We start from the raw sequence: 27096 nt of genomic DNA on the forward strand, positions 1-27096 counted from the left end.
GGGTCTCACTCTGTCGGCCAGGTTGGAGTGCTCACTGCAACCTCCGCCTCCCGGGTTCGGGGTTCGAGCTATCCTCCCGCCTCATACTCCCTAGTATTTGGCATTACAGGCACATGCCACCATGCCCTGCTAATTAGTATTTTTAGTAGAGATGGGGTTTCACCATGTTGGGCAGTCTGGTCCTGAACTCCTAACCTCAGGTGATCCGCCCACCGAACTTCCCAAAGTACTGGGATTATAGGCGTGAGCCACGGGCGCCCTGCCCAATTTCCCTTTTTAATGGCATTTGAGTTAGGGTCCAGGTTTCGTAGCTCCCACTACTTGTCCTGCACAACACAGACACTAAATACCTTATTGCTTATTATGAAGCCCCGTTCTTCAGAAAGGTTTTATAGGACTTTCGTTAAACCTTCTTCCTGTTCAAAACGTAGCGCACTAGAGTATTTTTCCCCTACTCCACCGTTAAGCGGCCTTTTGGTAAGCAGGACTGTTTTGGGTCTCTTGGTTGCTATCCCCTACTGCACCCTACTAATATGTTGCACGAAGCGACGGGGAACCCCTTCTCCCCCAAACGATGTGCGTGGAGACACACATATCCTACTCTCTCCATTACCAGAAACCTAGACTCTCCCTTCAAATATCCTTCCTGGCTCATCTACAGCACTATGGTCTCAAGGTAGGGGCAAAAGCCCGCCCCAACTGGCAAATGCTCCTCCTCCGCCAAGAACCTCGAATTTCCGCTGTCCCTGGACAGAGCCTCCAACCTTCAGAAAAATGGAGAGGTGGACCCAGGCTCTTAATTCTGAAGTGAGCTCTTTTCCAGCACAGGCTTTTCACAGGTTTTTGTGGTGGAATGATTACTCAGTGAGCTGATTTACACCCTCAACAGTAACCAACGCTCCATTTCAGTTCTCCAAGATCCCGACTCCGTGTCCCTCCGCCTCGGCCTTGCCTCCGACTGCCAACGCAGCCGTTTCTCAGAAATCGCCGATGGCGCATGGTCGGACAGTTGGGCCACCAACGGTTTTCTAACGCGAGAGGACAGCGCGGGAGGAGAGGCGGGAACGCGTAGGGACTAGCAGGGGGCGGGGTGGGGGTGGGGTGGCGGACGAAGGGCGGGGCCGGCGCCAGGAAGGATCGCGAAGGAGCTGGGAGGCCCCGCCCTTTCCGTAGATATCTCTAGAAAGCCGCGCCGGAGCCCGAAAACAAGGACTGCGCACGCGCGGTGGCAGGGCCCGGGCATTTTGCTGCGTCACCAGCCGCCGCCCGGCCTCACCACCCCTCGTTTGCACGCACGCACGTTCATTCTCCGTCCTCGCGCCCCTTTTCCTACACTTTCCTCTTCTCCCCGACCGGAGGAGCCGCTCTTTCCGCGCGGTGCATTCTGGGGACCGAGGGCGAGCCCGCCGCTGCCGCCGTCGCCTGAGGGAAGCGAGAAGAGGCCGCGACCGGAGAGCAAAAGCGGAGTCGCCACTGGAGAGAAGTCGACTCCCTAGCAGCAGCCGCCGCCAGAGAGGCCCGCCCACCCGTTCGCCCGTCCCCCTGCCCCGTTCACAATGTGAGTGCGACACCCCGCCGAGGGAAGGTCGCCGAGTGAGGCCGAGGCCGCGTTGGGGGCTCCCTGGAAGCGGCTCCCTAGCCTTTCTCGCATCGGTGGTGGCAGTCGTTCCTGCCTGGGGGCGGGAGGTCCAGGATCCTTGTTCCGGTTACCGTTGGCGGGTGGAGGACATTTTTCCTCCAGATGTCTGCTTCCCCCACCCCTGAACCGTCCCTTGGCTTCCCCATGCCGGAAATCCTACTTTTACTCCTTCGGCTGTCTGGGCTACTCGCCTCTTTAGGTAACTTCACCGTAGGCCTTAAGCTCCCGGTAGCCGCTCGCCATGCGGCGCCCTGAAGCGTGAACCCTCGTGGGTCGCCCCTCGGCTGCTTGGGCGCTCCGGTTCTGTTGCTCTGTGGTCCCGGGGCCAGGCCCTGAGTCGAGTGCACCTGTGGTGGGTGCCGCCAGGTGCCTGGCGGAGCTCCTGGGAGAGCCCCACGCGGACCTCGCCGTGAGCGGCAGGTACTGCTAGGCAACTAGAAGGAAGCCAGGCCCACGCCGCAATATACTTCCCTCTCCAGTGTCTGGGTTTCTTGAGTGTGGGTACTTCCAGTCCGCCTCCTAACTCCAGTCTCCTGAAAACACGGGAGGTTGCCAAAACTCAGCCGCTTCCCTGGCAGCGAGGAGTTACCATTGAGCAGGTAGTTCCGCACGTGTCGACTTTGGAAAGATACGGACATTTTCTGTGTTCCATGTTCAACTTGAGGTGAGGTTTCACTATCCTGTTACAGTGTAGGATGAAATAGGTATGTAGTAGGCATATAATTAACCTACAGTTGTCCTAAAGAGCTTAAATTTGTGTGGAGGTGAATACAGATTCTATGGCAATCTTCATTTTACGGTGATAAAGTAAAGCCTTGGCGATTTTAACCGAGTAAGAATTCTTGGCACTGCCGCGTACAGTGGGAACTGCCGGTTTTACAGGTTTTTTTTTTTTTTTTTTTTTTTGACGGGAGGTTATTTTTTAAGGTACTAACTACGTCCTAAAAGGTATGGAGAACAATTAAGGGGAACCTTTTTTTTTTTTCTTTTTTTTAAAGACTCCATTCAGAAGAGAGAAGAGGGGAGTGACTTTATGTCTTTGGGAAAGTAATAAGGATTTACTTGATTCAAGTCATGATACTGACGCTGAGTATATTGGCTAGAAATCTAAAGGGATGCGTGAGGTTGAAGCGAGTTTATCACTGGGAACAAGCTTCTAGAGCACAGCATGTTAGAATTTTTGAAGGAGCCCCCTCCCCGAAAGTGATACGTAATCGGGGTTTTTAAAAATTTGATTCAGGCTGGGCGCGGTGGCTCACACCCACACCCGTAATCCCAGCACTCTGGGAGGCCGAGGCTGGCGGATCACCTGAGGGTCGGGAGTTGGAGACTAGACTGACAAACGTGGAGAAACCCGGTCGCTGCAAAAATACAAAAAAATTAGCCGGGCTTGGTGGCACATGCCTGTAATCCCAGCTACTCGGGAGGCTGAGGTAGGAGAATCGCTTGAACCGGGGAGGTTGAGGTTGCTGTGAGCCGAGATCGTGCCATTGCACTCCAGCCTGGGCAACAAGAGTGAAACCCCGTCTCAAAAAAAAAAAAAAATTAAAAAAAAATTTGAATGTATATAAAATAGTTTTTGCTTTTCCCTTTGAAATCTTTCCTAAGTAATGTAGAAGGGACATCAGTCTTAACCTTTCATACTCTGAAAATCTATAAGGGGAAAATTTTTGTCAGATGAGGCATTAAACAGCTTTTAATAATAGAGCCAAACAACATATCTTTTCGCGAAAAATATGTTTAAAATTGGCTTGAAGTAGAAGCACTTTCTGGAGGCCACATGAGATATTTAAATAGGTAAGGAACGGCTATTAGGAAAGTAGATTTAAAAACTTGGGTGAAAAGTAAGTGTAAGGCCAGGCGCGGTGGCTCACGCCTGTAATCCGAATACTTGGGAGGCCGAGGCAGGCGGAACACGAGGTCAGGAGTTAAAGACCAGCCTGGCCAATATGGTGAAACCCCGTTTCTACTAAAAATACAAAAGCTAGCCGGGTGTGGTGGTGGACGCCTGTAGTCCCAGCTACTCCGGAGGCTGAGGCAGGAGAATCACTTGAACCCAGGAGGCCGAAGATTTCAGTGAGCAGAAATTGCGCGGCTGTACTCCAGCCTGGGCAACAGAGGGAGACTCCGTCTCAAAAAAAAAAAAATAAAATAAGTGTAGCAGTAGAGAGACTATTCCAAAAAGTAGCCTCTGTAGTTAAAAAATGAGAATGCTACCTTCATGCCGGGCGGGGTGGATCACGAGGTCAGGAGATCGAGACCATCCTGGCTAACACGGTGAAACCCCGTCTCTACTAAAAATACAAAAAATTAGCCGGGTGTGGTGGCCGGCGTCTGTGGTCCCAGCTACTTGGGAGGCCGAGACAGGAGAATGGCTTGAACCTGGAAGGCGGAGCTTGCAGTGAGCCGCGATCGCGCCACTGTACTCCAGCCTGGGCGACACAGCGAGACTGTCTCAAAAAAAAAGAAAAGAAAAAATGCTACCTTCAAAATGAGTGATTCGCTGCCACTTGAAGGGTGTTGGGCGGGGGGAAACAAGTGTTTTGAAGAGACCAGCTAAAATATTCTTTTAAAAATACTCAATATATGCTATTTAGTAAATTCTTCAGGGACTCTTACCAAGCTAAAGACTTTTTTTTTTTTTTTTTTCTGAGACGGAGTCTTGCTCTGTCGCCCAGGCTGGAGTGCAGTGGCGCAATCTCCGCTCACTGCAAGCTCCGCCTCCCGGGTTCACGCCATTCTCCTGCCTCAGCCTCTCCTAGTAGCTGGGACTACAGGCGCTCGCCACCACGCCCGGCTAATTTTTTTGTATTTTTTTTAGTAGAGACGGGGTTTCATCGTGGTCTCGATCTCCTGACCTCGTGATCCGTCCGCCTCGGCCTCCCAAAGTGCTGGGATTACAAGCGTGAGCCACCGCGCCCGGCCCAAGCTAAGGACTTAAATGAAATTTTAAAATGAAAGTTGTAAGTCAGTTATTTGAAGTGGAAGAAGCCTTTAATGAATGGGTCGTCATCCAGTCTTAAGAAGAATCTGGCTGATAAGGGTTTATTTTGTTGATAACTTGTTTTAAAAGTTTTTTTTTTGTTTGTTTTTTTTTTTTTTTTTTTTTTTTGAGACAGAGTCTTTCTCTGTCACCCAGGCTGGAGTGCAGCTGCAACCTCTACCTCCCGGGCTCAAGCGATCCTCCTTGCCTCAGTCTCCCGAGTAGCTGGGACTGCAGGCAAGCACCAGCATGCCTGGCTAATAAATTTTTTTTGAGCTCTGGGGAGAGAGATATTTATGCTGGGTGCCTTAAAGGCTTGGGAGTGTGTTTTCTCATTTGATTTAACTCATTTGCTCTTCAGCGATTTCGTAGTTACATTTCTTTAAATCCTAAGTTATAAAAGTTTGTCTCATAGTTTACATAAAAGCTCTTAATTTCGGACCTATCTTGGAGAAGGCTGGAATTTTTAGGACCTTCCCCTACTCAAGATTTTCCGCCTAACCTTGCCAGAGGGTGCTACTTCGCATTTTCTTTTTGAATCATTGTCGTTGGACCGATTAAAAACAGAAAAAGTAAAATGTTTTACTTTAGAGATGTTTGAAGTTATTTTTCTTGTCTAATGTATATAATTAGGAAGTTGTCCAGAAACTTGCATCTCTGATTTTGGTAAAAATCTTACTGTCACTCAACTGTGTAGGAACAAATCCCCAAAATAAAATTGTCCATCTTTAGCTTGCAAAACAAATTGTCGTAGTGAACATATGCTATATTGTTAATTGCTATAACTTGAAGAGTATCTGATGGTGGGTGGCCTTTGTTCAGTATTGATTTCCTGTGTACCTGTAACCTGGCAACTGGATTTTTAATTTTTCTTCCTGTGTTCAGTTAGACTTTAACTAGAAGGCAGTAGAAACTGGAAGTGAAAAATCTCTTGAGTGCAAGCCAGTGTTTTATTGCTAAATTAAGATTCTCCTGCCTAATTGGATTTTCTCGGTTTAAAAATCTTCTACAAGCTATATCATTTTTTGTGTCTTGTGGTTAGCGATTGTCTCTTTTCAGGAAAAAAAAAAAAACCTTTGTAAATATCAACTGTTCAGAACCAATCTAGCTGTTAAACATCTAAGATCATATTTATGTGAGTTCAGAAAATACTCTAGTGAGCATATTTTGCTATGGAAATAGTGTATTGAACTTTTTACTATTTACTGTGTGGATTGGCAATAGTTTTGGTTTTTGGGTTTTTTTTTTTTTTTTTGAGACGGAGTCTCGCTGTCGCCCAGGCTGGAGTGCAGTGGAGGGATCTCGGCTCACTGCAGGCTCCGCCCCCTGGGGTTCACGCCATTCTCTTGCCTCAGCCTCCCGAGTAGCTAGGACTACAGGCGCCCGCCACCTCGCCCAGCTAATTTTTTGTATTTTTAGTAGAGACGGGGTTTCACCGTGTTAGCCAGGATGGTCTCGATATCCTGACCTCGTGATCCGCCCGCCTCGGCCTCCCTAAGTGCTGGGATTACAGGCGTGGGCCACCGCGCCCGGCCGATAGTTTTGGGTTTTTTTTGTTTTTTTGAGACGGAGTCTGGCTCTGTCGCCCAGGCTGGAGTGCACGGGTGCGATCTCGGCTCACTGCAACCTCCGCCTTCTGGGTTCAAGCAATTCTCTGCCTCAGCTTCCTGAGTAGCTGGGATTCCAGGTGCCTGCCGCCATGTCTGGCTAATGTTTTTTTTGTTTTTGTTTTTGTCTTTTTGAGACAGTTTATCTCTTGTTGCCCAGGCTGAAGTGCAATGGCAAGATCTCGGCTCACCGCAACCTCCGCCTCCTGGCTTCCAGCGATTCTCCTACCTCAGCTTCCCGGGTAGCTGGGATCACAGGCATGGGCCACCATGCCCGGCTAATTAGTAGAGATGGGGTTTCTCCATGTTGGTCAGGCTGGTCTCAAACTCCCGACCTCACGTGATCACCTGCCTTGGCCTCACGAAGTGCTGGGATTACAGGGGATTAGTGAGTCACTGCATCTAGCCTAATTTTGTGTATTTTTGGTAGAGATGGGGGTTTCACCATCTTGGCCAGGATGGTCTTGAACTGACCTCGTGATCCACGTGCCTCAGACTCCCAGAGTGCTGGGATTACAGGCGTGAGCCACTGCCCCAGCCGGCAATGATAGATTCTAGAATGAGGCTGCTTCCCTGCTTCCTCAGTACACCTTTGTAAATTTTTTTTTTCTTGAGGCGGAGTCTCGTTCTGTTGCCCAGGCTGCGGTGCAGTGGTGCGATCTTGGCTCACTGCAACCTCTGCCTCCTAGGTTCAAGCGATTCTCCTCCCTCAGACTCCCAAGTAGCTGGGACTACAGGCATGTGCCACTAAGGCCCAGCTAATTTTTTGTATTTTAGTAGAAATGGGGTTTCACCGTTTTGATCAGGCAGTCCTCCCACCTCGGCCTTCCAAAGTGCTAGGATTACAGGTGTAAGCCACCACGCCTGGCTTTTTTTTTTTTTTTTTCTTTTAAATAGAGACGGGGTCTTACTGTGTTGTCCAGGTTGGTCTTGAACTCCTGAGCTCAAGAGATCTTCCTCCCAAAGTGCTGGGTTTACAGGTGTGAGCTGCTGCACCCAATCCTTGGTATACCTTTGAACTTGCGGTTTTCCAGGAATATTTTTTCTTTTCTGAGACACTGTCTCACTACTTTGCCCAGGCTGGAGTGCAGTGGTGTCATCACTGTCTGCAGCCTCAAACTCGGGATCAAGCCATCCTCCTGCCTTGGCCCCCCAGTAGTTGGGACTACAGGTGTGCACCACCACACACAGCTAACTTAATTTCTTTGGAGACTAGGGTCTCACAATGTTGCCTAGGCTTATCTTGTCTCAAACTCTTGGGCTCAAGCAATCTTCTCAGCCTCCCAGAGTGCTGGAATTGGAGCCACTTGCTCATTGATATTTTAACTTCACCTTCAGCATATGCTCTTTTCCCATTTTGTATTCTGAAGCTGAATAAAATGTGCTGTTGGGGCTTTTCTGTGCCTCAGGTGCTTGTTCACATGAAGCCACACTTCATTTGATAGTGCTAATGTCAGCTGGGCACGGTGGCTCACACATGTAATCCCAGCACTTTTGGAGGCCAAGGCGGGCAGGTCACTTGGGATCGGGAGTTCCAGACTAGCCTGGCCAGCATGGTGAAACCCTGTCTACTAAAAATAGAAAAATTAGCTGGGCATCGTGGCAGGCACCCGTAATCCCAGCTACTCGGGAGGCTGAGGCAGGAGAATGGCTTGAACCCAGGAGGTGAGGAGGTTGCAGTGAGCCGAGAATGCGCCACTGCACTCCAGCCTGGATTACAGAGCGAGACTTTTTTTTGAGATGGAATCTTGCTCTGTCGCCCAGGCTGGAGTGCAGTGGTGTGATCTCGGCTCACTGCAAGCTCCGCCTCCTGGGTGTTCAAGCGATTCTCCTGCCTCAGCCCCCTGAGTACCTGGGATTACAGGCGCACGCCATGGTACCTGGCTAATTTTTGTATTTTTTTTTTTTTTTTTTTTTTTCTTAAGTAGAGATGGGTTTTTTTTTTTTTTTTTTTTTTTTGAGGCGGAGTCTGTCACCCAGGCTGGAGTGCAGTGGCGCGATCTCGGCTCACTGCAAGCTCCGCCTCCCGGGTTCACGCTATTCTCCTGCTTCAGCCTCCTGAGTAGCTGGGACTACAGGCGCCTGCCACCACGCCCGGCTATTTTTTTGTATTTTTAGTAGAGACGGGGTTTCACCGTGTTATCCAGGATGGTCTCCATCTCCTGACCTCGTGATCCGCCCGCCTCAGCCTCCCAAAGTGCTGGGATTACAGGTGTGAGCCACAGCACCCAGCTTAGAGATGGGGTTTTGCCATGTGGTCAGGCTGGTCTCAAATTCCTGACCTCAGGAGATCTGCCACCTTGGCCTCCCAAAGTGCTGTGAGCCACTGCACTCGCCTGATTCTTGTTTTTGTTTTGTTTTGTTTTGTTTTTGAGATGGAGTCTCACTCTGTCGCCCAGGCTGGAGTGCAGTGGCGCGATCTCGGCTCACTGCAGGCTCCGCCTCCCGGGTTCACGCCATTCGCCTGCCTCAGCCTCCCGAGTAGCTGGGACTACAGGTTCCCGCCACCTTGTCTGGCTAATTTTTTTTATTTTTAGTAGAGACGAGGTTTCACTGTGTTAGCCAGGAAGGTCTGGATCTCCTGACCTCGTGATCAGCCCGCCTCAGCCTGCCAAAGTGTTGGGATTACAGGCATGAGCCACAGCTCCCGGCCCGATTCTTAAAATACCCATTTACACAGCACTAATTTGAGAATCATAAAGGGGCTGTCCGAAATAGGATTGGGGCTCACGAGATCAAGCCATTGCACTCCAGTCTGGACAACAAGAGCAAAAACTGTCCAAAAAAATAACAAAACACAACTACGAATGGGGGGGCTGGGCATGGTGACTCACACCTGTAATCCCAGCACTTTGGGAGGCCAGGGTGGATGCATCACCTGAGTTCAGGAGTTTGAGACCAACCTGGGCAACAAGGTAAGACCCCATCTCTACAAAAAATAACCTGGGTGTGGTAGCATGTATCTGTGGTTCCAGCTACCATGGAGACTGAGGTGGGAGGATCACCTGAGCCTGTGAAGTCAAGGCTGTGTGAGCTGAGATCACGTCACAGCACTCCAGCCTGAATGACAAAGCAAGAACTGGTCTCAAAAAAAAAAAAAAACTTTCAAAAAACAAAAAGTACAAAGTGGGTGGAGGGTGCCCTACACTTATCCTGAATCAGGAATAAACACATACATATTCTCTCATTTGAAAGGAGAACTGGGTCAGGCGTGGTGGCTCACGCCTGTTAATCCCAGCACTTTGGGAGGCTGAAGCTGGAGGATCACCTGAGGTCAGGAGTTTGAGACCAGCCTGACCAGCATGATGAAACCCCATCTCTACTTAAAAAAAAAAAAAAAAATGCTAGGCTTGACGGCACATGCCTGTAACCCCAGCTACTTGGGAGGCTGAGACAGGATAATCGCTTGAACCTGGGAAGCAGGGGTTGCAGGGAGGCAAGATCATGCCATTGCAGTCCAATCAGGGCAGCAAGAGTGAAACTCTGTCTCAAAAAAAAAAAAGGAAAATTGGGTTGGGTGCAGTGACTCACACCTGTAATCCCACCACTTTGGGGGACTGAGGTGGGCAGATCACTTGAGGCCGAGTTTAAGACCAGCCTGGCCAATATCGCAAAACCTCATCTGTACTACAAATCTGAAAACATTAGCTAGGTGTGGTGGCGCATGCCTGTAGTCCCATCTACTCATTGTGAGGCTGAGGCAGGAGGATCACCTGAACCCAGGAAGCGAAGATTGCATTGAGCTGTGATCGCGCCATTGCACTCCAGCCTGGGCGACAGCAAGACTTTCTCAAAAAAAAAAAAAAAAAAAAACAAACCAACACAAAAATGGAAAACCAGCATTTATGAAATCTCTTTTTGCCTTCCATGAGGATTACACCATCTCTTTTTCTCCTATTAACATATGGAGAGGGCTGGGTGCGGTGGCTCATGCCTGTAATTCTAGCACTTTGGGAGGCCAAGGCAGGTGGATCACCTGAGGTCAGGAGTTCAAGATCAGCCTTGCCAACATGATGACACCTCGTCTCTACTAAAAATACAAAAATTAGCCGGGCATAGTGGCAGGCGTCTGTAATCCCAGCTACTCGGGAGGCTAAGGCAGAAGAATCGCTTCAACCTGGGAGGTGGAGGTTGCGGTGAGCCAAGATCATGCCACCGTTCTCCAGCCTGTCACTCCAGGGTGACAGAGTGAGACTCCGTCTAAAAAAAAAACAAACCCAAAACATATGGAGAGGGGGCTGAGTTTAGCTTTAACTCCAGCTTCTAAACTAATTATACTGGATTTATCTCTAGCCTTTCTGCTAACACTGGCTAAACTCATAACCACTGTGTAAGACTGTTAATTCATTTTAATAGTAATAATACCTATAGATACAAAACTTTCCACCTCTGCATACATTATGTAAATAATCTACTAAAAGCAAAACAACAATAAACCCCACAGGTGGACATTCCATGCCTTTTTTTTTTTTTTTTTTGAGGCAGAGTCTCACTCTGTTGCTCAGGCAGGGGTGCAGCAGGGGCACATCTCAGCTCACTGTAGCCTCCGCCTCCTGGATTCAACCGATTCTCATGCCTCAGCCTCCCAAGTAGCTGGGATTACAGGTATGCCACCATGCCCAACTAATTTTTGTATCTTTAGTAGAGACAGGGTTTTGCCATGTTGGCATGGTTGGTTTGAACTCCTGGCCTCCAGTGGTCTGCCAGCCTTGGGCTCCCAAAGTGCTGAGATTAGATGTGAGCCATCACTCCTGGCCTCCATGCTTCTCTAAGTCAGAGTCTTGCTCTGTGGCCGAGGCTGGAGTGCAGTGGTACAACCATGCTCACTATAACCTCAAACTCCTTGTCTCAAGCAATTCTCCCACATCAGTACCCCCTAGTTAGCTAGGACTACAAGCATGTGTCACCATGGCCAGCAAATTTTTTCTATTTGGCAGAGATGTGGTCTCGCAATGTTGCCCAGGCTGGTCTCAAATTCCTGGCCCAAAATGATACTCTCACCTTGGCCTCCTAAAGTGCTAGGATTCCAGGCATGAGGCACAGTGCCCAGCCTATTCCATGCTGATATGACAAGCATTTCTAAGCTCAATAGAAGGGCTATATACACCAATGCAAGCAATTACATTTTGCATAACCTAAAATCCTCTATAGTCCTGTCTAAAAGGTCTCTTTGTTAGCCTTAAAAGGAGAGACCGTATTTGTTCCTAAATACCATAATTTTAATATGTTAGTGTCTGGTGAGTTTTAACTCTATAAAACACTGCAAGCACCCTTCACTATAAAAAATTGATGCACCAGAGAAGCTAGATGGAAACAGTTTGCTAGGAAAAGTGTCCCAGTTATTTTAATCCATTTGATAGTTTTACTATGTGCAATGCACATTTTATTATAAAAGACAAAACAGGCTGGGTGTGGTGGCTCACGCCTGTAATTTCAGCACTTTGGGAGGCTGAGGCGGGTGGCTCACCTGAGGTCAGGAGTTCGAGACCAGCCTGGCCAACATGGTGAAAACCTGCCTCTACTAAAAAAAATTAGCCGGGCTTGGTGGCGGGCGCCTGTAATCCCAGCTACTCAAGGGGCTGAGGCAGGAGAACTGCTTGAACCCAGGAGGCAGAAGCTGCAGTGAGCCGAGATCACGCCACTGCACTCCAACCTGGGCGACAGAGCCAGACTCCATCTCAAGAATAATAAATAAATTTACAAAAATACCTATTTGTAATATGTGAGGAATGAGACATCAAAGTTCTACTATGGAAAGGAAAAAAGTAGTTCCGGAGTTCATAAATGGTTTTTCTTTCTTAGGTGTCAAACACCCTGCCTATAAATGTCTGACACCAAGCTCTCTGTCTCCCACATACTCATTGCTCAGGGAAACCGTAAGATATTTCAGATCTTCTGTAATCAGCTGTAGTACTCTAAAACTTCCTGAAAAGGTGATCTGAATAAACCTGCTAGTCCTGTGGCCCGTGGCTACCAAATCATGTGCCAAGATGTATCAGGGCCCCATGGAGGAACTCACAACTACCTTGGGATATTTTAAATTTCAGAGTAATTCAGTGATACTCAACATTAGCCAAGACACTAAGCAAACTATTAGTTTGAGGTTGTTCAGTTTCAATATGAGATTGTACTGCAAACCCCTCCATTAAGTTTCATCTTCTCAAAACTGAATTTCTGGTGGTTGCTGTAACTCAAAAAAACACAGGTACCCACCCCACCAAAAAAACCAATGGGGAACAAGGAGTGAGATGATAGAAGTCATTTCAAAGTTTGAGAAGTTACATGGTATCTGAAAGCCATACACATTCCATTGATAGGTATGGTTATATAAGAAACTATGTATGTTTTTCTTTCCAATAATGTAAATTCGTTTTTCCAATAGCTACTAGGCTGTTAAGACAATATAGTTATGTTGCTTGGATACAGCTATGTCATCAAAGCAACTGCTAGTTACTCCTTTTGGCTTAAGAGCACAACAAAACTCCTCAAACACTAAGGGCACTATACACCAGGAAGTCTTGTGAACCTCTGTGCTAGCGAGTTCTTTTATATGGTAATTTCCACGCTAAGATACAAAGGTGAAAGGTGTTCAAGGTAATGTTTTATGGAAAACGTAGCACTTTTTTTGGGGGGAAGGGAGGTGGGGGAGAAGGAGTCCCACTCTGTCGCCCAGGCTGGAGTGCAGTGGTGCGATCTGGCTCACTGCAACCTCTGCCTCCCATGTTCAAGCAATTCTCCCGCCTTAGCCATCCGAGTAGCTGGGATCACAGGTGCGCACCACCATGCCCAGCTAATTTTTACATTTTTAGTAGAGACTGGATTTCACACGGTGGTTGACCAGGCTGGTCTTGAACTCCTGACCTCAGGTGACCTGCTCACCTCAGCCTCCCAAAGTGCTGACATTACTGCCATAAGCCACCGCACCTGGCCAGCACTATTGTTTTTTTTTTTTTTTTTTTTTGAGTCGGAATATGTGTCACCTAGGCTGCAGTGCAGTGGCACGATCTCAGCTCACTGCAACCTCCACCACCCGGTTCAAGGATTCTTGTGCTTCAGCCTCCCAAGTGGCTGGGACTATAGGAGCGTGCCACCATGCCTAATTTTTGTATTTTCAGTAGCGATGGGGTTTCACCATGTTGTCGAGGCGGGTCTTGGAACTCCTGACGTCAAGTGATTTACCTGCCTTGGCCTCCCAAAGTACTGGGATTACAGGCATGAACCACCACACATACCCACTTAGCACTTTTCTATCAAGCAACTCTTGTGGCTTTCCACATTCCATCTTTTGAGCACTCCTTTTTAAAAAAATTTAATTTCTTGCTTTGGTTTTAGACCGTGAAGCATTCTTCTTTTAACATCCCCAGGAGATAAAATTTTTCTTTGTTCAAGAAAGACTCAAGGTCAAATATCACTCTCTCACTGCCTCCATAACAAATTTTAGACTCTCAGGACTCCATATTGTCAAGTATGCAGAAGCTAGTTTGGATTATATAATAAAACAAACTGGAAGTACAGAGACATGGTTAGTTACTTTGCAATAAAAGGACGGCCGGAGAAATTATTGTCCCTTTTTGTGAAGTGAAAAAAAATAAGCCTTCTGTCAGAAATGCTGGGTTCCAATCCTATTTTGGCTCTTTTTTTTTTTTTTTTTTTTTTTTTTGAGACACAGCCTTGCTCTGTTGCCCAGGTTGGAGTGCAGTGGTGTGATCTTGGCTCACCGCAACCTCCACCTCCACCTCCCAGCCTCCCAAATAGCTGGTATTACAGGCATGCGCCACCTCGCCTGGCTAATTTTGTATTTTTAGTAGAGATGGGGTTTCTCCACGTTGGTCAGGCTGGTCTCAAACTCCCGACCTCAGATGATCCACCAGCCTTGGCCTCACAAAGTGCTGGGATCATGGGCTTGAGTCACCGCGCCTGATGTGCAGTTTTTGTGTTGTGTTTTGAGACGGAGTTTCTCTCTTGTTGCCCAGGCTGGAGTGCAATGGCGCCGTCTGGGCTCACTGCAACCTCCACCTCCTTGGTTCAAGCGATTCTCCTGCTGCAGCATCCTGAGTAGCTGGGGTTACAGGTGCCCATCACCACACCCAGCTAATTTTTTGTATTTTTAGTAGAGATGGGGTTTCATCATGTGCCAGGCTGGTCTCTGAACTCCTGACCTTAGGTGATCCACCCACCTCAGCCTCCCAAAGTGCTGGGGATTACAGGCGTGAGCCACCGCACTCGGCCCCGTTTGTAGTTTTAATGTGTTAGCCAACCTTGTATAAAGGGTCAGCCAGTAAATATTCAGCTTTGCAGGCCACAAATATCTCTTATCTCATTCACAATTTTTTTTTTTTTTTGGTCTCATTCTGTTGCCTAGGCTAGAGTGCAGTAGTGTGATCTTGGCTCACTGCAACCTCCGCCTCCTGGGTTTTTTAAAAAATACATATTTAAAAAATGCAGGAATCATTTTTGGCTCATGGCCTAACCACAGGTTTTGATAATTTAAATTTGTTTTATTATCTGGGACATGATTATATTAGCTTGCTAAGGCTTTTTTTTTTTTTTTTTGGAGACAGTCTTGCTCTGTCACCCAGACTAGAGTGCAGTGGCATGATCTTGGCTCGCTGCAACCTCCACCTCCCGGGTTCAACTGATTCGCCTGCCTCAGCCTCCCAAATAGCTGGGACTACAGGCGTGTGCCACCCCACCCCCAGCTAATTTTTGCAATTTTAGTAGAGATGGGGTTTTACTATATTGGCCAGGCTGGTCTCGAACCCCTGACCTCGTGATCCGCCTGCCTCTGCTTCCCAAAGTGCTGCTGGGATTACAGGTGTGAACCAGCACTTTTTTTTTTTTTTTTTTTTTTTTTGGAGACAGAGTTTCACTCTTGTTGCCCAAGCTGGAGTGCAATGGCCCGATCTCGGCTCACTGTAACCTCCACTTCCCAGGTTCAAGCGATTCTCCTGACTCAGCCTCCTGACTAGCTGAGATTACAGGCATGCACCACCACGCCTGGCTAATTTTTTTTTTTTTTTGAGATGGAGTCTCGCTGTGTCTCCCAGGCTGGAGTGCGGTGCACGATCTCAGCTCACTGCAAGCTCTGCCTCCCGGGTTCACGCCATTCTCCTGCCTCAGCCTCCCGAGTAGCTGGGACTACAGGCGCCCGCCACCCCTCCTGGCCAATTTTTTGTATTTTTAGTAGAGACAGGGTTTCATCGTGTTAGCCAGGATGGTCTCAATCCTCCTGACTTTGTGATCCGCCTGCCTCGGCCTCCCAAAGTGCTGGGATTACGGGCATGAGCCACTGTGCCCGGCTGAGTTTTTTGTAATTTTAGCAGAGACAGGTTTCTCTGTGTTGGTCAGGCTGGTCTCGAATTCTCAACCTCAGGTGATCCACCTGCCTCGGCCTCCCAAAGTGCTGGGATTACAGGCGTGAGCCACCATGCCTGGCCTGCTAAGGCTTTCATAAAGTATCACACTGGGTGGCTTAAACAGCAGAAATTTATTTCGTCACATTTCCATAAGGCTGAAAATCCAAGGCGAAGGTGTCAGCAGGGTTAGTTTCTTCTGAGGCCTTTCCGTGGTTTGCAGATAGCTGTCTTCTTTCTTCCCTCTATGCTAATCTCTTCATATAGGAGGACAACGGTCATTGGATTAGGGTCTATCCTAAGACCTCATATTTACTTGTCATTTAAAGACACTTTCTCCAAATACAATCACATTCTTAAGATGTACTGGGGGTTAGGACTTCAATGTATTAATTTTGAGGAAACAGTGATAAAATTCTAGATTGCTTAATTTGAGGAAAGGAGATTGATTCTCCTGGTTTCAGTGAACTTAATGTAAAAAGTGAAGCTCTGATGTACCAGTGTTTTTTTTTGTTGTTTGTTTTGAGACAGTCTCTCTTGCCCAGGCTGGATTGCAGTGGCATGATCTCAGCTCACTGCAGCCTCCACCTCCTGGGTTCAAGTGATTCTTGTGCCTCAGTCCCAACCCTCAAGTATCTGGGACCACAGGCCTGCATCACCATGCCCAGCTAATTTTTTTTTTTTTTTTTGAGACGGAGTCTCGCTCTGTCACCCAGGCTGGAGTGCAGTGGCGCAATCTCGGCTCACTGCAAGCTCCGCCTCCCAGGTTCACGCCATTCTCCTGCCTCAGCCTCTCCGAGTAGCTGGGACTACAGGCGCCCGCCACCACGCCCGGCTAATTTTTTGTATTTTTAGTAGAGACGGGGTTTCACCGTGGTCTCGATCTCCTGACCTCGTGATCCACCCGCCTCGGCCTCCCAAAGTGCTGGGATTACAAGCGTGAGCCACTGTGCCTGGCCTTTTTTTTTTTTTTTTTTTTTTTTTTGAAACAGTCTCGCTCTGTTGCCAGGCTGGAGTGCAATGGTGCAGTCTCGGCTCACTGCAACCTCTGCCTTCCAGGTTCAAGCAATTCTCCTGCCTCAGCCTCCCAAGTAGTTGAGATTACAGGCGCCCGCCACTGTACCCGGCCAATTTTTGTATTTTAGTAGAGACGGGGTTTCACCATGTTGGTCAGGCTGGTGGTCTTGAACTCCTGACCTCAGGTGATCTGCCCACCTCAGCCTCCCAAAGTGCTGGGATTACAGGTGTGAGCCACTGCACCCAGCCAAGTAACATAATTTTTGATAGGACTAGATAAATGGCTAACTCTACTAAGCATTGTTTGGTTTTTAAATCCTTCCTATTATGAAATTGGAATCATTCTGAAAGTAAATCTTGTTAGACCCATAGATTTTAACTTGGAATGTAGCTGTAAGGGTAAAAATGTAGTTTTTGTTTAAAATTGTAACGAACTGCCCTGAAATAATGCTATACTGGTGTCGAAGGTTAGTATGTAAATGTTTAGTTAATGAATTCCAGCTTGACTTTCCCTGCTTTATCCTTTTGTAGGCAACCTGCTTCTGCAAAGTGGTACGATCGAAGGGACTATGTCTTCATTGAATTTTGTGTTGAAGACAGTAAGGATGTTAATGTAAATTTTGAAAAATCCAAACTTACATTCAGGTAAGTTAAGCTTTTTAATCCAATGATGTAAAATAGTCATTCACACAACTGAATAACTTTGACTGGCTTGTCTTTTCATTGAAGTTATTATTAATCTTTGTCTCTTTGAAAAGGCTTAATTCTTTCTTTATTATTTTATACAGTTGTCTCGGAGGAAGTGATAATTTTAAGCATTTAAATGAAATTGATCTTTTTCACTGTATTGATCCAAATGTAAGTAGTCTTTATGCTTTAATCCAAATTTTAGTTGTGAGGAAACAGACATACCAAGTATTCTTTTTAGCAATAAGCATTAGTTCTGTTTTTCTTAACAGTGAGGCAAACTACATGTATTTACATTTTGTAGAATATTTCCTCCAAAATTGGTTTCTGCATACTTTTTGTTTTTGCTATCACTGTTTGGGCTTAGAGTACTACTATCCTTGAGGCTTGTCTCATCTTTTTTGTTTGTTTTGTTTTTTTGTTTGTTTGGTTTTGTTCTTTGAGACTGCTGCAGTGCAATGGAGTGATCCCGGCTCACTGCAACCTCTGCCTCCTAGGTTCAAGGGATCCTCCTGCCTCAGCCTCTGGAGCAGCTGGGATTACAGGCACATGCCACCAAGCCTGGTTAATTTTTGTGTTTTTAGTAAAGACCATGTTGGTCAGGCTGGTCTCAAACTCCTGACCTCAGGTGTTCCACCTGCCTCGGCCTCCCAAAGTTCTGGGATTACAGGCATGAGCCACTGCGCCCGGCCAAGGCTTCCCTTATCTAAGAATAGAATCTTTAAACCATTCTGTGGTTATATAATTTTTAGTTAAAGTTTTTAAGGTTTTATTCTGTTTACCGTATGCAGGAAAGAAAAAAATGGTACCAGGTTAAACTTGAAACTTTGCTGTTGTGCAGATTATTTCAGTAGGAAATAGAAGGGAAAAAAAATTTTTTTTTTAAATGAAACTTACAGGGGTTTGGGGCAATTGGATAGTTTGAAGTTTTTAGTAGTCAAGGGCATGTTTCTTTCAGAGTCCAGAGAAAATTTAGGTAAAGAAATGAAAAAGGTGAGAAATGACAAGCTACTTTCTATCATGTAGTGATGCTGGAAAGATAAATGGTATGATGGTCCTTTTGTTTTTAGGATTCCAAGCATAAAAGAACGGACAGATCAATTTTATGTTGTTTACGAAAAGGAGAATCTGGCCAGTCATGGCCAAGGTTAACAAAAGAAAGGGCAAAGGTAGGTTTCATTTTCCTTTTTTTGAAAAGTTTGATATTTTTATTTTAGGTAATAAAAGATATACTTATTTGATGTAAGGAATATACTCCTGTGTTTTTGTTTCACAGCTAGTCATAAAGCCTCATGTTCATGTTTTTTGTCTACTCAGTTTTAACTTAATACGAAGTGTGATCAGAATATCAGTTATTAACTGGTGTAGAATCTTTTGCACTTAAGAGACAGACTTTGCATAAATTACTCAGCTGTCACATGGGAGGGGACAAAGCTTGGTGAAAAAATAATCAACTGAAAATAGTTCTTACTAGTAAATTTGTTTTCAAAAGGTATGTTTAACAATTTTCAGTGTTTTTTTTGTTTTGTTTTGTTTTTTCCAAAACAGGGTCTCTCTTTGTTACCCAGGCTGGAGTGCAGTGGCACGATCTCGGCTCACTGCAGCCTCAGCTTCCCAGGCTCCAAGTGATCCTCCCCCCTCCGTCACCCAAGTAGCTAGGACTGTAGGGGCATGCCACAACACCTGGCTAATTTTTGTTATTTTTTGTAGAGAAGGGGTATCACAATGTTGCCCAGCTTGGTCTTGAACTTCTGGGCTCAAGCAATCTCCCCACCTCAGCCTCCCAAAGTGCTGGGACTACAGGCATGAGCCACGACACCGGCCTAATCTTTTTTTTTTTTTTTTTAGGTAGTCTCATGCCACTCATGCTAGAGTGCAGTGGTGTGAACATGGCTCACTGTAGCCTCCACCTGGGCTTAAGTGATCCTCCCACCCACCTCACCTCTCCAAATAGCTAGGATTATAGGAATGTGCCACCACGCCCAGGAAATTTGTTTTTTCCCCAGATACAGGGTCCACTATTGCTTAGGCTGTCTCGAACTCCTGAAGGATTACACAACCAGTCTTTCCACCTTGGCCACCCAAAGTGTTGGGGTTACAGGTGTGAGCCACCCCATTTAGCTTAGTCTATTCTTTGTGTGCTAATTACATGCCCTCCCAAAAATACAAAGTCACAGTTCAAAAAAATATTGTTTTGCCAGGCACCAGTAGCATGTGCCTGTTGTAGTTAAAAGCTACTCTGGAGCGTGAAGTGGGAGAACTGCTTGCGCCCACTTCTGGGTTGCATTGCCATATGTCAGTCAGGTAACCACGTTAAGTTAACATCAGTATGGTGTTGTCCCAGGAAGCGGGGACCACCAGGTTGCCTGAAGAGGGTAAACAAAACCCTTGGTCAGAAACGGAGCTGGTCAAAACTCACATATTGATCAGTAGTGGGATTGCACCTGTGAATGCTTGCTGCACTCCAGCCTGGACAACATAGCAAGACCTGGTTTCTTTAGAAGAAGAGAAAATATAGTCTTAAGGTTCATGCCAAATGCAAATTAGCCTAATCTTAGGGTGATATTTGTATTGATTTATAGCTTAATTGGCTTAGTGTCGACTTCAATAATTGGAAAGACTGGGAGGATGATTCAGATGAAGACATGTCTAATTTTGATCGTTTCTCTGAGGTAAGTTCCTTTAAATGGACCTCTCCCCATTCGAAGTACACAGTACCTGTCTATGTAGTCAATTTAATGTGGTTTTGGGCACCTAATGGTATTCATGATGCACGTTATTTTATTTTTAAGACCATTTTGTGGTAATAGTAAATAGATGTTAACAATGGCAATTTTAATCCTGAAGTTGAACCATTTTAGTGATTTTAAAAGGAATCAGTGTTAGCTACAAAAGTTAGAAAAGTTAATGTATTAAGACAAACTAACACAGCTAGTTTGCTAATTTCATCATTGGGACTTTTTTTTAAGCATGATTGCAGTAGTTGACTTGGATTTTGAAGTCATAAAATAAGACTATAAACTTCTGGCCAGGCGTGGTGCTCACACCTGTAATCCCAGCACTTTGGGAGGCCAAGGCTGGCTGATCACGAGGTCAGGAGATCTAGACCATACTGGCCAACTTGGTGAAATCCCATCTCTACTAAAATACAAAAAAAATTAGCTGGGCGTGGTGGCGCACACCTGTGGTCCCACCTACTCCTGAGGCTGAAGCAGGGGAATTGCTTGAACGCTGGAGGCAGAGGAGGATGCAGTGAGCCGAGATCATGCCACTGGACTCCAGCCTGGTGAAAGAGCGGGACTCGGTCTAATAAATAAATAACTACAAACTGTTAAACACAAGAATCATAGGCTGGGCGCGGTGGCTCACGCCTGTAATCCCAGCACTTTGGGAGGCTGAGGTGGGCAGATCAGCTGAGGTCAGGAGTTCGAGACCAGCCTGACCAACATGGTGGAACCCCCGTCTCTACTAAAATACAAAAATTAGCCGGGTGCAGTGGCGGGCGCCTGTAATCTCAGCTACTCAGAAGGCTGAGGCAGGAGAATCGCGTGAACCCAGGAGGCATGAACAAAATTAGCCGGGCGTAGTGGCACATGCCTGTAATTCCAGCTACTCGGGAGGCCGAGGCAGGAAAATCACTTGAACCCGGGAGGTGGAGGTTGCGGTGAGCCGAGATCGCCATTGCACTCCAGTCTGGGCAACAAGAACAAAACGCCGTTTCTAAATTAATAAATAATTAAACAAAACTACAAGAAAATAGCTGGGCGTGGTAGCGCACGCCTGTAATCCCAGCTACTCCGGAGGCTAAGTCAGGAGAATTGCTTGAACCCAGGAGGTAGAGGTTGCAGTGAGCCAAGATCACACCACTGCACTCCAGCCTGGGCGACAGAGCAAGACTGTCTCAAAAAAAAGAAAAAGAAAAAAAACATGGTGAAATGTTTACCATGAGGTATACAAGGAAAAAAGTTTAAAAAAGTCTGTTTTCTAAGATGTCACCCAAATAACATGTTGCCATGGCCAAAGAGTAAATGATTCATCTCTATGTAGGCAGAATAGACTTTATCAAATGTAGTAGAATAAAACTAAGTACAGAAAGAACATTAGTGTGTAAGTCGAATGTATACTGATGAAATCCATTTCTTGTTGGTATTTGAAATTTTTCATTAACTAGATTTTGTATTTTGAGACCTTAAGAGTTAAATAAAAGGAGCTAAGTTTCCAGCTTTATGCAATTGCTTATTTAACAGTTCTCCACACGTGGCTCTGGCATGGTGATTTCAACAGGAAAGGAGGATGTTCTATTCATATTATTATTATTATTATTATTTTGAGACGGAGTCTCGCTCTGTCGCCCACGCTGGAGTGCAGTGGCGCAATCTCGGCTCACTGCAAGCTCCGCCTCCCGGGTTCATGCCATTCTCCTGCCTCAGCCTCTCCGAGTAGCTGGGACTACAGGCGCCCGCCACCACGCCCGGCTAATTTTTTGTATTTTTTAGTAGAGACGGGGTTTCACCGTGGTCTCGATCTCCTGACCTCATGATCCGCCCGCCTCAGCCTCCCAAAGTACTGGGATTACAAGCGTGAGCCACCGCGCCCGGCCTCATATTATTTTTTAATTGTACTTTCCTTACCTGTAGAAATTGGTGCCACCATTTACCTAGCTGTGCAAGCCATTGTGTTGCTTAGGAAGGTCTTGAACTCCTGAGCTCAAGTGATCCTCCTGCCTCAGCTTCCCAAAGTGCTGGGACTACAGGCCTGAGCCACCACCCCCAGCCTTGTAACACTTTTTTTTTTCTGTCTTTGTTGTCCAGTTTTTGTTGTTATCTCCTAAATATCTCTTGAATATGTTCAGTTTTCTCTTGCTGTTTATCTTAAGCACGTAGCATTGTGCTTGGTACATTTAGCATTTTTCCTGCCCAAAGAAGCTTAAAGTATTCAGTAGTGCTTTTGGAGGTAGGGAAACTTTCGCAGTTACTCATTTCATTCAAGATAGATTGTCCAAAATTTTTATACTGAATCATTTTGTGTGTGTGTTTAATTAATTGAGGTAAGAGCACTTCACATGAAATCTACTCTTTTAACAGACTATTTATTTATTTATTTTTCTGAAGCAGAGTTTTGCTCTCGTTGCCCAGGATGGAGTGCAATGGCATGATCTCGGCTCACTGCAGCCTCCGCCTCCTGGGTTCAGGCAATTCTCCTGCCTCAGCCTCCAAAGTAGCTGGGATTACAGGCGGCCACCACCACGCCTGGCTAATTTTTGTATTTTTAGTGGAGACATGGTTTCACCATGTTGGGCAGGCTAGCCTCGAACTCCTGACCTCAGGTGATCCACCCTCCTTGGCCTCCCAAAGTTCTGGGATTACAGTCATGAGTCACCGAACCTGGCCACGCCCAGCTATCTTTTAACAGACTTTTAAGTGCATGATACAGTATTGTTAACTATAGGCATAATGCTGTATAGTAGGTCTCTGGAACTATGCATTTTGTGTAATTGGAATTTCATACCTATTTAACAGTAGCAACTCTGCATTTTCCTTCCCTCCAACTCCTGGCATCTACCATTCTACTCTCTATTTTTGTGTGTCTATCTTAGGTATCTTATATAATCTTAGGTATCTCATATAACTGGAATCATGCAGTATTTGTCCTGTGACTGGCTTATTTCACATAGCATGACGTGCTTCAGATTCTTCATTGTGTTTTGGTCACACAAGGCAGATTTTTTTCTTTAAGGCTGAATGATACTTTTAGGCTGAACACATTCCATTGTATGTTTGACTATCTTTTTAAGGTCCCTTCCAGTTCTAAAATCTGGATAATCATGTATTTTTGAAGTCTGATTTTTTTCCATGCATATGTGATTTTATTTTTCTAAAATGTAAACATTACAAAAATGGTTTAAACTTGAGAAAATAAGTTTCTCATCATCTGATAATAGTTTAGGTTTAAATCATTTCTTGGTTCTTCACAATATCTAAAACCATGATAATACCAGGCCTGGCATGGTGGCTCACTCCTGTAATCCCAGCACTTTGGGAGGCCGAGTCAAGGGGATCACTTGAGGCCAGGAGTTCAAGACCAGCCTGGCCAATATGGTAAAACCCGTCTCTACCAAAGATACAAAAATTAACTGGGCGTGGTGGCATCCGCCTGTAATCCCAGCTACTCAGGAAGCTGAGGCAGGAGACTCCCTTGAACCTGGGAAGCGGAAGTTGCAGTGAGCCGAGATTGTGCCGATGCACTCCAGCCTGGGCAACAGAGCAAGACTCCATCTGAAAATAAAAAAGGCTGGGCACAGTGGCTCACGCCTGTAATCCCAGCACTTTGGGAGGCCAAGGTGGGTGGATCACTACAGCCCAGGAATTTGAGACCAGCCTGGGCAACATGGTGAAACCCCGTGTGTACCAAAATACAAAAAATTAGTTGGGTGTGGTGGTGCGGGCTTGTAATCCCAGCTACCCAGGAGGCTGAGGCATGAGAATTGCGTGAACCCGGAGGCGGAGGTTGCAGTGAGCTGAGACCACGCCACCATACTCCAGCTTGGACGACAAAGCTAGACTCTGTTTCAAAAAAAAAAAAAAAAAAAAAGAATACCTTAATACACGTTCCACCTAACTTAAGATAGATAGCTGTGCAACTACAAATGAATCCCATTCTTTTCCTTAACCACCAAAGGTAACCACTACTCAAGTAGAATTTTTACTGTCTATCATACATTGATACCTTGCTGCATGAATAGCTTTGCTTTAGGGAAAATTTAGTTTTAATTTCCGTATAGGTTTTTAGGATTTTGTGTAGTTACCTATAATCTTCCTTTTCCAGAAGGGAAGATGCTTACATTTATTTTGCATTTTTCATTTTTTGATATCTGTGGCAGACTTAGGGTTTGTTCTGAAGCATACAGCATTAATAATTAGGGCCTAACTTAACATCATTTTTAAAACTAATTTTTACACTTCAAATAGATGATGAACAACATGGGTGGTGATGAGGATGTAGATTTACCAGAAGTAGATGGAGCAGATGATGTAAGTCTAAAAATTCTTTTTTCTGTTTACTTTCATACTATTAAATACTAAGAAACAACATATTTACAAATGGTTTTCTATAGATTCACGATTACTTCTTATTTTCTAAAAAAAAAAAAATAAAGGGAAAAGCAAATTTTAAAATGTGCCCATTTTTGAGGAATGGGTTGTACCGTAGACCATTCCTAAATGGATTAGATTTCCAAAGAATCACTGTATAGAGACATTATATATTAATACCTTACTCAATTACAACAGTCAGTTTAGGCCGGGCGAGGTGGCTCATGTCTGTGATCCCAGCAGGCCAGGTGGGCGGATTACCTGAGGTCAGGAGTTCGAGACCAGCCTGGCCAACATGGTGAAACCCTGTCTTAAAAAAATTAGCCAGGCATGATGGCAGGTGCCTGTAATCCCAGCTACTGGGGAGGCTGAGGTGGGAGAATCGCTTGAACCTGGGAGGTGGAGGTTGCAGTGAGCCAAGATCATACCATTGCACTCCAGCCTGGGCAGCAGAGCAAGGCTCCATCTCAAAAAGAAAGAAAAGAGTCAGTTTATAGGTATGATTTTGACGAACAAAGTAAGTTAAATAGGTTTTATGTCAGGATTGGTCAGAGACCAATAAAACAGATGGACATTGGGAGGCGGAGATGGGTGGATCATGCGATCAAGAGTTTGAGGCCAGCCTGGCCAAGATGGTGAAACCCCATCTCTACTGAAAATACAAAAATTAGCTGGGCATGGTGGCAGGTGCCTGTAAACCCAGCTACTTGGGAGGCTGAGGCAGGAGAATCACTTGAACCCGGGAGGCAGAGGTTGCAGTGAGCCGGATCTCGCCACTGCACTCTAGCCTGGGTGACAGAGCAAGACTCCATCTCCCAAAAAAAAAAAAAATAATAACTTCTCAACATCTTTCCAACCCCAGCATCCTCTTAACATCTCCCAGAAAGTTACTTAATGCTATTTAGAAAAATACTTAATATTCACTCAACAGCTAGGATTAGAGTTCACTGTCTTCTGTCCATTTTTCTTCATATTGATCCATGTTTTCTCTTTGAATGCCGAGATAGGTTAATTTAGGAATGGATTCAAAGGGTGGGCTAAATTGTCACCAAAAGGCACTCATCATTTTTTACAGGTAGATAGATCCTCTGCTGTACATCCATTCACCTTACGTAAACCTAATCAAGTCCAATGACTAAATTTCTAGGCTTGATATAACTACCTACCTGTGCTACTTTAGTCAAAAATACAGCACTTGAACTTTTTTAGGTAAACTGTTCAGTTAGCAAACGAATATTTGATCAGCTCGGTAATTTTATTTTCCCTTTTTCAGGATTCACAAGACAGTGATGATGAAAGTAAGTGTATATAAAAAGTATGTGTACACAGTGATACTTTGCATCAAAAAACAAACTCAAAATAGAGATGTTAACTTCTTTTGAAGTAATTTTCTTTATGACCTTGAATAAATAACCAAAGCAGAAATGTGAGTAACTTGAGATAGCAAAACAACCTGTTAATTCATTGGGGAGCTATATATTTCGATTTTTGGTTGCTTTTCCTTTAAGACAGTAAAATTGGTAGATTATTCACTTGTACTATATACTAATATTTTTAAAAATTCTTTCAGAAATGCCAGATCTGGAGTAAGGAATATTGTCATCACCTGGATTTTGAGAAAGAAAAGTAACTTCTCTGCAAGATTTCATAATTGAGAGAATTCCTGAGTTGATAGCTCTAAAGGCAGATGCTGTATTTGCCTACTTTAACCCATTTTTCAACCTGTTTGTTTTTTAAAAGGCTTCACTAAGGGTTGATATGTACCATTGTATGGGGCAATTTTAAGTCAGCTAAGGCAATAACCTTATGCATGAACATTTCCCAGACTTTCATGAAGCTGTTGAGGTCCTAGGCAATTAATGCAGCAGTTGTGATAAATAAAAACATCTCACCTAAGTCTCCTTTTCTTCATAACATAGATACTGACATGATAGGAAGCTCTCAGCTTAGGGAAAGAATAAATTTTAGATTATAAAACATGGATTCAAAAGTGGCTGGAACAAATTGGCTGACACCTTACTGGTAACCTGCTATTCCTCTGGTGTTATCCTTCAGGATTGTTCCACTAAAATTTATTTTTCAAAAAATTTACTTCACATTATTCTATGTAAGTGGTCACTTGTCAGTGTTCCAGGTGTATCTTAGCTAAAACTAGAGAATGCCCTAACTTAGATGGTTTTTGAAGCCTATACATTTGGTATTGTTTGACCCTTAAGCTTTTACATCTCTTAGCATGGAGGACGAAGAAAGCTGTACATTGTTGCTTGAGAGTCTGTACATTTAGTCCAGATTTGTATTTGCACTGTCAGTATGGCAAATGAGTGAAAAATGTTTAATACACTATTGGATTTTTTATTTCTTTTTTTGATTCAGCTTATACCAGGGCTGAAAACCTCAATTTATGTTCATGACAGTGGGGATTTTTTTAAATGTCTACATTCTTTCTAATAAACTGTTGGAAGACTTCTTGGCTGTCCTTTTAAGTGTCTGGCTTACTGTAATTTTTATGTATTTACCATTTACTGGAATGGAGTTTATTTTTATTTGAGGAAGAATTTGGGATTATTCCTCTGTTTGAAAAAAGAGGCTTGCTGTAATGTCACAGGAAACCTTTTAAAAGTGGATCTGTAATAGCATATTGTAGATGCACTTTGCAGCAGTTGGAAAAGAAAGTGTTGTGATTTGATTGAAATAAAACAATGTGTTGTCCTCCTCTAAA

The 27096-nt window shown here is 45.1% G+C and overlaps 1 protein-coding gene across 12 annotated transcripts; it reads left to right on the top strand.

Moving 5' to 3' along the window:
- Nucleotides 1–27096, top strand: PTGES3 (prostaglandin E synthase 3). 12 transcript variants are annotated; one of them, XM_055247908.2, is made up of 8 exons: nucleotides 1–1558; nucleotides 17131–17244; nucleotides 17388–17457; nucleotides 18357–18455; nucleotides 19869–19958; nucleotides 24255–24317; nucleotides 25651–25675; nucleotides 25948–27096. In XM_055247908.2, coding segments are annotated over exons 1-8 (483 nt in total). In that variant the 5' UTR covers nucleotides 1–1556; the 3' UTR covers nucleotides 25968–27096. The 12 variants fall into 12 exon arrangements, with proteins under 12 accessions (XP_055103883.1, XP_055103886.1, XP_055103885.1 ...); XM_055247907.2 differs by having other exon boundaries at nucleotides 1187–2303; XM_055247906.2 differs by lacking the exon at nucleotides 1–1558 and adding an exon at nucleotides 12687–12823.

Source organism: Symphalangus syndactylus, chromosome 17 (genome assembly GCF_028878055.3).
Source record: "Symphalangus syndactylus isolate Jambi chromosome 17, NHGRI_mSymSyn1-v2.1_pri, whole genome shotgun sequence".
In the NCBI taxonomy this organism is placed as follows: domain Eukaryota; kingdom Metazoa; phylum Chordata; class Mammalia; order Primates; family Hylobatidae; genus Symphalangus; species Symphalangus syndactylus.

Bases quoted from the DNA above. Each gene is read 5' to 3' on its own strand.
- PTGES3 (XM_055247906.2), top strand. From the start codon at position 12,780: ATGGTAATTTCCACGCTAAGATACAAAGGTGAAAGGTGTTCAAG. The intron at 24,318-25,650 runs GTAAGTCTAAAA...TCCCTTTTTCAG, and splicing joins AAGTAGATGGAGCAGATGAT to GATTCACAAGACAGTGATGA. The intron at 25,676-25,947 runs GTAAGTGTATAT...AAATTCTTTCAG, and splicing joins ACAAGACAGTGATGATGAAA to AAATGCCAGATCTGGAGTAA.